We start from the raw sequence: 13,120 nt of genomic DNA, 5'->3' as shown, positions 1-13,120 counted from the left end.
GTCGGGAAGGGTCTGAAGAATGTCCGCTGCGTCACCTCTCAGGGATGCTGCAAGATGGCAGGCCTTGGTAGCAGAGTCCCATCCGTTCGCTTCCGCTACTATCATGAATTGGGTCTTGTATACCTGCCACGAACTTTTCCCATCAAATGTGGCCAGTTTAATGGACGGTCGAGCAACAGATGTGGGAGCGCCAAACTGTACAGAACTGCTTTCCGCGGTCGCCAATCTCCGTTCCATGTCTTTAATTATTTCTTCCTTAAATGCATAGGCGGCTGGTGCCTCAAAAAAGTGGGGGGGGGGGCAAAAGCGATGTGAGTGCGTGGGCGGGGCACAACACCCTTCAAGCTTCTTTTCTTTTTTCTTTTTCGCATAATTGAGCAGTAACATTAGATTTTAACAACATAACAGATAAAATCAACAAGTATTGCATAACAACCCGACCGATTTGCTTCGCTAGCTATGAATTCACAGACCTGCTTGCCCATGAGCTCTAAAATTTCATTTTGAATTTCCTTACTACTGTAAGAAAAATATTTTTCTTTTCCTTTAAAGAATTTTTTAATTAGAGTATTGTCCTTTGAACGGAGATTCAACAGTTCTAAAAAAGTTCCTCTGTTGCTTGCTTCTTCCTTTTCGTCATGTCCTCTTAACGCAATGCCTTGTCTGGCACAAAACAACAAAGTTTCACAAACGGCAGACTTAGATAAAATGAAAAGCTTTCTACGAACGAACACAAATCCTTACTGGAAAATTTTCTGCAAATAATTATTTTCTCTAACTCAGCCTTGAATAAAAAATTAAATGTATATTCAAATATGAAAGAGACAAAAAAAAAAGTGCTTTGAATCATTTAATTTTTTTTTACAATAACACATAGTTTGCTTATTTTTCACCAACTGAAGAAAACTGCCAGAACCATTATTTTTTTTACACATGTGCTTTAAAAGGCTTTTGGAGAAAGGCTTTAACAGAAATAAACTCTGGGATTTTCTTAAAAATTCCCCTTAAAAAAAAAAAAAACTTTTTTTTTTTTAAATCAACACGTTAGCAGTTTGAAAACAAATTTCTGCAGAGCCAAAAATTTTCTGCGAACGCCGTTCCCGCGTTCGTCTATATTATGCAAGACTGACAAACGGACTCGAGATACTTTTTGTTTTCTTCAATTTCGATTGCTCTTTGGGAGATTAGTTGAACACACACGCTCCCTTGTCTCAATGAAGTTTTATATGCTCTGAGTCTCTCAGCAGACGACTTATGAGCTTCACTGTTTCCGTGGGCTTTGAATTTCTCAACACCTTTTTTCCAGTTTTGAAATCCTATTTCTGTGAATGTTTTTTCTGCACAACCTTGAAGTTCATTTTGGTACATTCGACATGGAAAACAAAATGCCTTGTTCAGTTCTCCATAATATTCCAACCATGGAAATTGGTCGAACCAGTTTTTCTGGAATTTCCTCCCATTATTAACTGGATATTGAATGTCCAAAGGCTGATGCGGGCCTACATTAACTTCATTTTTTCTGATATCATGGTTGTCGCAAGATGTGGTCTCTTCATTAACCATCGAGTCTTCTGTATTTGTATTGATTGACGTCGTTGGCATGGAATCAGACAGTGTTGCATTGAAATTTAAAAAATCCGCGTCTTTCGATTGACTTTCACCTGCATTTTCCACAGTAGGAATCTTGCGGAAACATGCACTAATAGTAGGTTGGTTTTTAAGTCGCTTTGCTTTTCGAAACATTTTGCAAAAACAGAGACGAAACAAATGAAGTTTCTAAATGGAAAAAAAAGGCAGCACCTGCTTCGAATTCGCATTCGAAAATGAAACGTTCAAGTGCTCCTTACAGATGATCGCCCTTTGAATGTTTCGGGATTTCTCATCTTGACCCAGAAGTACATACCGGTTAACGGACAGGAGCTGGACACCTTTGTGTGGCACGCGTCAAGCGAACACTTTAAATAATAGACTAGACATGGAGGCACCTGCAGTGACACCGCAGAAAATTGAAAGATAAACATGGTGACCTTGCATGATGTCTCCTCTTTGTGTCGTGGCCGGACACTCCAAATATCTCAGGCAACGCTACACACAATGAGAACTGTCCATCGCATAGGGCTTAGTTCCTCTAGGGACTACGTGGCGCATTCGAAAAGGGTCTCCCATTTATATTGACTCCTAATGCACAGAGCCTCGTAAAAACTAGCACCGCTATTGCCGTACGAGAAAGAAGTGAATGTGTGGCGCCATTGGCACATCAAACTCCAGACTAAAAAAAAATTTCCGAACGCTTCACCTGTTTTTATGAAGATAGGGACTTCAGACCAAATAAGAATTTCAAAGATGCTTGGTGGACCTGCCCGTTTTTTTTCCAATGGACTATCTTGACACAAAACACAATAAGTATGAAATAAAGGTGTAATATTAATGTCAAAAATCAATTAAAATTTTAGATTATAGGTAATATGGAAATAGGAACTAATTTATTAAAAAATGTATTATTTGTCATATTTTAGACAAAGTTCCTTAGTGGGGAGGCACCGATATATGCAAACTGACCTTTTGTGGGTTTATCGGTAATAGACAACAGTTGATTTATTAAAATGTACAGTAACTCAATCACCACATATTCATTTATTTATTTTTGAAATTTCAACTTTTCAAAATTGGTTATTATTAGTTCATTCATGTGAGTGATAGTTTTTTTTTTTATTATTTTCATATTTTTTTGCAAATAATATTTCGAAATTTTACTCAAACTGTGCGCAATGTTTCTTATCATTGTTCATAAAATTTCATTCTGTTAATTGGACAAGAAAATTCAAATATTTGTTTAGTAGTCCATGATTGGCAGGTATTTTAAATTTAGAATTGATTTCTTTTATTATTAGTAGCCATTTAACAACGAACGTTTAATTATTGTAAAAATTATAAAGCAATCTTAAAAAGATCTACACCGTAGGTTAGATAGGACGAAAAGTACTAACACAAGAGACGTGTGCAACCTTCCACGCACATATGTACAGATCAATATAATAAATTAAAATGTCTTTACCGTTAATTTTTGTGAAAAAACTTAAAGCATATTTACTAAATTTTATGAAGTCAAAAATTTTTTAATAATACAAAGTTCTGGTTGAATAAAAAGGTACTAAATTGGAAAATTGTTAAATGTACGTTGTAATTGTATGTATAAACTTTGAATGTAATAACTGAAAAAAAAAAGGAGAGAGATTGTATTGTAGTTTTCCATCAATCGCTTGGGGGACGGGGAGGGGGAGAACTAATCACAGTCACATTTTCTTTAATGCAAAATATTTCAGTAAACTATTTTTTAAAAAATAAACTAAGCAACTTGTTTTAAATTCTGTATATTTTTATTTTTATGAATTTATTTATTGCTACAAATCATCTTATTTAAGGAAAAATACATGTATTAATTGTTTTTTAAACTCATTCAGCATAATTTCTTGCTTTAATTAATTTAAAATAAAAAATGATATTTCAACCAATTAATGGGTAAAATCTGCCGATTACAAATAATCAGAAAAATGTCGCTGGTTTCCGATTAATCCGTGTATCTGTGCAGTTTGATAAATTTTCTAACCTGAATTGCATTAACTAAAAGGGCTGGAGAAATTGTCAAATACTTCGTACTAAAAATGAAAAACTTTGTTTTACTACGTTATCTTATTTTGCTCTGTTCATTTGGAATCTCTCTCTGTCGTACGCATCATTTTCTACACAGAAAAGTCATACAAAAAGAAAAAAAAAAAAAAACTTTGTAATCCGAACACATTTGACGCTTTTCAACAAGTGGCACAATAACGTCCCTTCCCCCTCCCCTCGAGGAAAGCATTGCACAAGTTGAGAACCGCCGAGTTAAAGTTAATTCACGTGATTGTTTTTGGAATTATAGAAGTATTTTAAAACTGTGAATGCAAAAGTAGAGGATAGGAAGCTAAGAAGGATGGTATATCGGTCGTTTAGCTGGTTTATCTGAAATTATTCAAATGTAGTTTTTCGCTTTCCTAAAGTAAAAAAATGAAAAAAGTCACTTTTCGTCGATCGTTAATTTTGATCTTTGAAAAGTGAGGGGGCAAGGTTCCTCCACTTTTAAAAGTGGAGGGGCGGTCGCCCCCCCCTGCCCCCCCGCACGAGCCGCCTATGCTTAAATGAAGTAAATTTCTTGTCTTCTTCTTCCAACTTATTTTCCACATTGGCGATACGCCCTTCCACAGTATCAAATTTTTCTTCCAGAGCATCAACTTTATCTCCCATGGCGGTTAGTTGATTCTCCATCATGGTTTTCATCGACGTTAGGTCACTTTTTATTTCATCTTGACTTGTAGTAATTTTAGCAGTTAAATCACTATTTAACTGTTCTTGGTTAGTCGCCAATTCATTTTTCACAGCATTAATTGCTTCCAGAAGTTGTTTTAATTGGTCATCCATTGCGCGAGTAATCACCATAAAAACAAAGTCTATAAATTCAAACAGTCTTTATGAAAAAAAAATGTCCAAAGTCACACTTATTCCAAGAAAGTCCAGAAGAAGCCCCACGTTGGGCGCCAAATTGTAACGGATTCGGTGCGACTTCCACTTTCTTGAAATGAAGACACAGTTCTTGATAAAAGCACAGGAAATTTATTTACACTATGTACAGGAAAGATCGTCAACAACTGCTAAATTATTCATCAGCAATTAAGCAATTATCACACAACACTGTAAACTCAACATTTACACACGTATTTACTTACAAATACGAAAACAACACAGCGAAATGCCTCGCAATAAACAGAGCAAAAATGCTCTCAGTTCGAAATATCAATCGAAACTCCACTGTTTATCCATCGCTAACGGCTTATATAGACACCGAAAAGAAATTTCTCAAATATTCCACACGCTTCTGTAAAGTAGTAGACCGTTATCAAATTTTATCAATGAACAAAAAGGAAATAGGGGTCGTATACTTTAGCCATATGAAAAAGGGGTTGTATATTCATTACGGGAAACTATTTACAGGTTACGTTACTACAATAATTACTATTTACAGGATTTGTAACAGTATGCTTTTTTATCACTTCTTAGACTTCAATACCCATTTTACCCCACAGGCTACCCATTTTCACCTACGTGGGGTAAAATGGGTATAGTAAAACATATAGTCATAAACATTCCTCTCAAAAATAAATTTGTATCAAATTATGTGTGAAAATCATTTAATTCTACTTTTAACATATGTAATGAATACATAAAACAAAAAAAAATATTTTGACAAAAATATTTGAGTCAAAATCCAAAAGTAGGCTATTTTATATCCATTTTACCCCACCTGACCCTACTCCTTGCTATCTCTGTCTTTTTTCCAAATTTTATCACTTTCTGACCACTTCTTCTTGGTGTTGCATTTTCAGTGTTGATCAGTGTATATATAAGTTGTTTTTTCATAATAGTATACATTAACTATAGCTTGTTTCTCTTCAATTTTTTAAATCTGTATTGCCTGTCTGTTAAAAACTAATTGAAAGATATGAATTTGTTCTAAGTTACAACCACCAAGGCGACTAGAATCCATCTTTAATGCGGGGGTCAGAACAGTTCTTACATGTATATAAAATACAGTCAATTTGCGATAACTCATATAATCCTTTACCTTAAAATTTTTATTGGGTCCAAAACTTGGGAAAACTGTGAGAACTTCCAATAACTCAAAGGTTTTAGCCAGTCACTTGGGAATTTGAGTTATTGAGAGTTAACTGTACTATTACTACTGGCAACTGCACTATTACTACTGTTAAATAAAAGAGTTCTGGGGGTTGACCCCTAATCCCCCTTCAGTACACCCCTAGTTATGAGTGTAGCTTTGCATTTAAATTTTTTTTACCTAAGTCAGTGGTATATGTTGTAGTTATTTACCAGGCTCGTAGATAGGAATTTTTTTTTGGAGGGACCAAAGACAAATATTATGAGAACTTTCCAATTTTAGCACAGAAAATATTCAAAACCTTGTCACAATGAGTAGTTTTAAATTTATTTTGGGAAGGCTCATGGATCCCTTGGCACCCATCTGAATTTGTTATTTACTCTCTCCTTTATTCTTCTACATTCATGAATTCACCATGGGTGCCCATAGTACGGGGGGGAGGGGGGATAAGCGGGGGCTAGAAATTAGAACTTCCCAGCTTTTAGTACTTTTTTCTTTGAAAAATGTAAAAACATTTCTTCTCCAACCATTAATGAATTAATTAAGTTATTAAAAATGTCAAAGTTTAATAACTCTTATCAGTACTGAAATCGGTTTCCATGAGGTTAATATCCTTCTAAACCATGGGGAAAATATCTGAGCCCTCCCCCCCCCCTTAAAATTTTGCATATGCCTATGAAATCGACCACAATACACTTTACTAGGAGAGTACAAACTTAACATTTAGATTTGTATTTCAATGTTGCACTGAATAATACTCTAAGTTAAAAAAGTACTTTAAACAGGGATGAGATTTTTCTGGCTTTTGCCGGAATTCCAGCTTTTTCTGTTGGCTTTTTAAACCTTTCCTCCTTTTCCCCCTTTTTTTGCCTTTTTCAAGCCTTATTTTTCACGAAAATCGGAAAAAAAAAAAACGATTTTTTAAAATTTTCGGTCTCCGATTTCTTAATCTTTCTATTTTCTCCCTTCGAATCTTAATCCTCCGCGATATCTGCCAAAAACGTATGTTTTGGAATCATGCCAACGACGTCAGACACGTGCTGCGCCGAAAGTTGCATGCCTCATTTGAGATTTCAATCTTTTTGCATCCTGCAAGTATTTCAATTATTTTTAATGTTGAGCGGTTATTTGCTATATGCTACCTTATATCTGCTTATTTTATTCATCATTTTCAATAATATTTTTATTACTTTAATTTATTTTAGAAAAAATGCAAAAGTTAATCAAAAAATGTGGCTTAACATCCACAGCCTCGAATGTTATTGAAACTTAGCATGGTCACTTTTTTTGTGTATTTAAGAAAGTAAAAAATATTTATTGTGAATCTCAAACGGTTTACAGCCTGTTGAAAGTTTTGTGATTTCATGAGGCAGTTGCAAGTTGTTCTTTTGATTCAAAAATCGTATTAGGAAGTTTTAAAAACAAATTTTAAGTTCCAATGGCAAGGAAAAAGATGACCAATTGTTTATATGCATATATATATTTATTTATTTTCAATTTTTACTATGAAAAGTATGTTCTACCACATAAAGAAATTTTAGATTTTTCTCTCTGTTGTAAATTTTTACTTTTTACAAACAGACCTATGTTCTCACTCGTTTAAAAGTATAAACTCATATGTTTTTAATGAAAAAAATTATTTTTCTTTAAAATATATAAAAAGTTGACACTACTGTGTGATGCAGCCAAGATTGATCTCTGACTCTCCCAACCCTTTGTTCAAGGACTCAGGGGTTAGAAATTGCTGCCTCTTTTACAAAATTTAGATTTATTTAGGATTAAATACTCTTGCAAAAAATGGTGCAATGCAGCAAATTGTACAAAATTATTACTTATGCTTAACTGAATACGTATTACCTTTAAAGCTGGTAAATTAGCCTTTTTTTTTTTGTTGAATTTTTGAATATCATGGCTTCCAGTTTCTATTTTGATGCAGTTTTGGATATCATCCCTTTCAAGATTTTTTTTTTTTTTTTTTGGATATCATCCCTTTTACGAAATTTTTTTAGATTTCCTCCTTTTTACTCTCTGATCACTCTCATCCCTGACTTTAAAGTAAAAATTCAACAACATCCCTGTAAATAAAGCTAACTATTTTTGTCATTTCAACAAAAGGGTGTTTCTCCTAACGGTTTTTACTAGTTTTTTCATCTTTGGCAAAAACATGCTAACCATAATCAGTAGTGAACAAATTTCGCACAAAATTAAAACTGCATCAATTGCTCACAATCGGAGATATTGCTAAAGTTTTTTTTCAAGACGTGGAAAATACAGCTCAACATTTTTTAGAGTTAAATTAGTTTTTGAAGAGTGAAATATATGATGACAGTAAGATCATAACAGTGATCATTCTATAAAAAAGATAAATTTAAAAAATAAAACAAAAACTTAACTTTTTAAGTATGAGATGAAAGATGGCAGGGGAAAAAAAGATACTATTGGATTTTTTATTTTATAATGTTTGGCATTTTGAATATGAAATAAAAATATCTATACAAAAAAAAGAAAGAAAGAAAATAGAACTACTTTTAAATATAATTTCTGAACATAAGTACATAATTTCATTGTTAAAAAAGCAATAATGTAGTGAAACTTACAGCTTCTCTTGTTTCTTCCAGGTTAGTACTCAATTCACCTGTAACAAGAGTTAACTGAAATTAAACTCATAACTTCATTTATCAATGTGTATTAAAAAATCACTTATAAATAAGATACTGTTCAAAGTAGGTTTCAAATTGTATGGATACCTATCAAATGATAACATAGGTTTACTGAAATGGAATTAAGAAAAATATGAAGATCATCTTCTTGACTCTGCAACTCCAATATAGAAAAAACTAAATGAAACAAAACATTTAATAAATACTACAGTAAGCCATCCAACAAAATATGCTGAAAAATGTCATCGTATGTTTTCAAAACAAACATCTTTACAGCCTAGAGCCCTATAGTAATCCAGGCCTGTTAGGAATCATATAGAAAGCAGGAGATTTTTTACTATGTTTTGCTTTTAGACAAATCGATTGAGTGTAAAAGTGACGAAAAAGCAGGTTTTACTAATGAAATTTTGTGAATCATCAATTTTAAAGATATGAAATTTTAACTTAAGAGTATGCTGTAGGATACTCAAAATATATAGGCACTTGCATTGTACCTGCACCTATATTTTTTCAAATTATAACTTTGTTTCCTATTTAAAAAAAAATATATAATAATATACAAATTCACAACAAAAACCTATTAAAATTAAGTCTTTGGCTTTTACAACTTGGCTAAGTCTTTTAAAATCTGACCAATTAGTTGGCTAGGATTTTGAAATCCCTAGTGCAGGCCCGCTCTAAATTCAGTCTTAAAAAAGAACAACTTCCTATTGTGCAATTTCAATGAATAGAAAGTTGGAAAATGTTGAAACATTAAGAGTGCATCATAATACTATTCAGCAATATAGAAATTTACTGAATGTGAGACTGAATTAGAATCTATTTTTTAGTTTTGTTCAAGAGAAAAAAATATATATATTCCTAAAAACTTTGCAATGAACATGAAGAAGAAAGAACGTGTAAATAATTTACAAACAAGTAAAAATTTTTAACACAAGTTTTGCACAAAATTCTAGTCATCAGTTGTGCATCTTTTTAACGGAAATATTTCCGAAAAGGGCAATTCCATGGTGTCGGACGTTAAAAATGAAGAAAAATTTCTCAGTTTTAATTCCATTTGCCAAATATAAACTGTTCCAAAATGATCAAATTTATTTACAAGATACTTACTACATCCCACTGAATAAAAAAATCATGTTAGTTTTTCAAAATAGATAAATAGATTCCTAAAGTATAAATTAAAAAAATTTAAAGACTTGGTGTCAGACGTAAACACACAAATAGTGAAATTGATGGTTCACTTAAAAATGATTGAAAGTCTTGAATTGGCTTACTTTTTAATTTTAAAAACAGCATAATTCTAAAGTACACTTATGATTGAAGCATATATTACAGTTTTCAAATGATAATATAAGGAATAAAATTATTTAAAAAAATATTTTTAGCTTGGTGTTGGACGTAAATTTTCGGTGTCGGAAGTAAATTGTTCATATTGGATGTAAACTATTGCTCTTAAATGTAAATTCATAACAATGATTACTGTTATAAATATGTAAATTATGGGTTACATATACTGAAACAAAATTTACCAAGTAAATTCAAAAGTAGGGTTGATTGGGGGAAGTGGGACATTGGGGTAAGTGGGTCACCCCCCAAAAACTGAAATATCCATATGGTTTTTATACTTTTTTACATTGATCATGTCATGGTTCATCATAGTGATTAGTTTTGCATATATTTGGGTTAAGTGGAATATTTTTTCTAGGTCAGAGAACTTAGTCAAAAAAAAAAAATCTGAACAATATTTTTTGGCCAGTTTAAGCAGCATTTTTCAATGAAGTGTTTCCCGGTTAGCATTTATTTTTTATGATCATTAAACATTCATGTACAGTTTAACTTAAAGTGCATAACTGCAGTCAGAATTTTTGAGTAAAATATTACTAAAAACTTTTAGAGGAGGGGCTCCACTTACCAAGTAAAATTTTGCTATAAGATGTCCCCACACTATGGGGTAAGTATCCCCCCCCCCCGCTAACAGTGAGGATTTGAAAATCAAAAGCAACTTTGATGAAATATTTGTATTACTGAAATACAAGACAACTATGATGACTTAGTAGGAATTGATAGTTCAGCTACAAAAGCTGGTGATTAGTTATTTGTGAAACTTACATGAAAGAAAACCATCAAGATTTATATAGGTTGAATGTTGATAATGATTCTTCCTTAGCGAACTTTACATAGACGCCGTCATTTATAGTGTTTCTAATTTCTTTTTACACTTATAGTTTTGGCAAATTTGTCAAAATTGATCTTAATCAACTGTATTACGTTCATTCAACACACCTTTTCTCAAAAGGGGTCCAACTTACCCCTATCAACCATGAATGTATATACAATAAATTCACTAAGCTGCTTTTTATGTATGTTTCACTTCAACTTTAAAATTAAAGGCAAAAAAAGGAGAAACACAGTTGAAAACATATGCTATTTAAAGGAATGTAACAGTGTCGGATGTAAAATTTTCTTTACGTCCGACACCTAGATTTTAGTAAAAAATATTCACTTGTTACAAAATGAAAATAGGTTACATCAAAGAGATTGAAATTCTTACTTTGTACCCAAAAATACATGTATGTAGCTTTGAAATTATTGGCTCAGCATAATTAACTGCCCATTTTGGTGTCGGACGTAAAACACTTAATGTACCCGAGAGGAATTCTTTTACAAATCTAAATGAATTATATTTTTACGTATTTTTGGAGCATCACCAGCAACACTCTGTATCTTTAAATGGTTATTCATCTCAATTCATAATATTAGCATGAATGTTTTGGAAAAAACAGAATTTCTTCTTGAGTCTCCAAATATGGCTTGAAAATACTCAAGATGTTGAACTTGGTTTAACCTGCTGTAACTTATTTATAACTGAAGTGATCAAATTTTAGACAGGCATTTCAAAATATACGACTCTTTACCTTTAAAATGACACCTCATTTGTTTACATATTTCAATTTTGAAAATTTGATCATCTGCTTGACCTACCTTATCATGGAACTGCCCAAAAGCATCAAAAGAATTATGTTCAAATTGTTCAATTTCTATGATCAAGTGATCAGGATCAGTAAAAAAGTTTCAGAACAAACGAGAAAAAGCTTGATTTTTTCTATAATCATTCCATTTATAAGCTTGAAAGTAATAAGTAAATTTTACACTTTACCTTGAAATCGCAAGAGAGCAATGTAAAAGGGTGCTAATACAACAGCTAAAAACAAACATACATAAATTCGGTAGCGTGTAATTGGAAGCATTTTTAATCATGGTAAGCTGTTCATCATAAAACTAGAAATGGCTCGTTTTCACACATGGTTATAATCAGACATGAAAAACAAAATCAATTTTACATCCCTAAATGAAAACAAAACATATATCGCTCGTTAAGTTGTCACTTCATTTCACTTCGTCTTCGTAAGGCACACTCGTTTACACAACAATCGATGGAGGACATCATTTTTATGGAGGAGAACAAATTCGCAACTCCAATAATCTTTTGGGGCGCTGCAGCCACTGTCTAATGGCGGGCGAAAAAGGTAAAACAAACACACGCCGCAACTTATAACTTGCTTTGACGCTTAGTGAATGACAGTAATTTTTCATCGTGTTTGTGGGAAGTCTTTCTTTTCTATTCTTCTGAATTTACATTACTTCACAAACTGTCTGATGCCTGTAATTTGCCCCAAAGAAAACACGTGGAATGGAATGTTTTACCTTTTTCTTTAGTATTGTTAATCTCCGCAAGGTAGCGTATTCGAGTTCTAGGGTTGCGAATGTGAATGGCAACTTACGAATAGATAAATCTGTAATCTAAATTTGAAATAATAATGAATTTTTGATTCATCAGCAGTATATGAAACGGACTAATCGCACTCAAAAAAAGAAGTTATATGATCGCACGAAAGATGCGTACAACTCATTCGAAACTCCAGCGCTCGAATACGCTACCTTGCGGTGATTTACAAAACTGCAAATGAAACTAAAACATTGCCACGTTGCGTTCCATGTGTGTCTGTTGACGTAAACACAGGCAGTTTGTTCTGAGTATTTATTAACGCAATCGATGTGTCTTAGTTTGCTTTCAGCTACAGAAATTAATTCGTCCCTTAGTAGTATTCTCGAGCTCCTCAAAATAATGTTAGTTTTCATTATTTCTTTCAAAAAAGTATTAAATGGTGGAAGCGTAAACAAGAAAACTCTGGATTAACAAAATTGGATAACGTTATTAAAAACTAAAACAAACGCATGTGGTAACGAAGAAAATGCTAAAAGTGTTGTGTTTTTTGTTCTTATGTATGATTTTTTCGCTTTATTCATTTGAAAAGATTTTTCAAAATCTTTTAGTTATTCTGACCCATATAGAAAGAGATTAGAAACCAAAAAGTATTACGAAAGTAAACAATTAATGCAGAACACACAGTAAGTTGTTCTGAAGCAGCCATTTTCACGATGTTGAATTCGGAATTCATAAATTTTTGGTTCGCTTCGAACGGCATTTTCATTTTGTACCGTTTTTTCTATACATTAGTACATATTAAGTTCAGTTTCGTGACATTTCCGGCATTTGTTGACATTTTTGTCACATAGTGCACATACGTGGCAGACTGTCAAGAGTAACGTTTAACACTAGATAATTTATTTCTATGACTATATGATTGGATATCTAAAGAAATCATGCATTTAATTCATTCGTCATGGAAATGATTTACCTGATATGCGAAATCTTGTCAAGATACATTATTCTTTCACACAATTTTAAAAC

At 32.6% G+C, this 13,120-nt stretch overlaps 1 protein-coding gene across 1 annotated transcript in view; it reads right to left on the bottom strand.

Moving 5' to 3' along the window:
- The window catches only part of LOC129233260 (carbohydrate sulfotransferase 11-like), a 34,973-nt gene extending 23,242 nt beyond the window's left edge, over positions 1-11,731 (bottom strand). The window contains exons 1-2 of the mRNA XM_054867311.1: positions 11,525-11,731; positions 8,305-8,342 (exon numbers count right to left, since the gene is read on the bottom strand). Of these exons, the coding sequence (XP_054723286.1) occupies positions 8,305-8,342; positions 11,525-11,615 (129 nt within the window). The 5' untranslated portion in view covers positions 11,616-11,731. The remainder of the gene's footprint in view (positions 1-8,304; positions 8,343-11,524) is intronic.
- Between the last annotated feature and the right edge of the window lie 1,389 nt (positions 11,732-13,120).

The sequence above is a fragment of the Uloborus diversus genome, unplaced genomic scaffold (genome assembly GCF_026930045.1).
Source record: "Uloborus diversus isolate 005 unplaced genomic scaffold, Udiv.v.3.1 scaffold_296, whole genome shotgun sequence".
Classification (NCBI taxonomy): domain Eukaryota; kingdom Metazoa; phylum Arthropoda; class Arachnida; order Araneae; family Uloboridae; genus Uloborus; species Uloborus diversus.
This window is presented reverse-complemented; position numbering and strand designations above follow the sequence as displayed.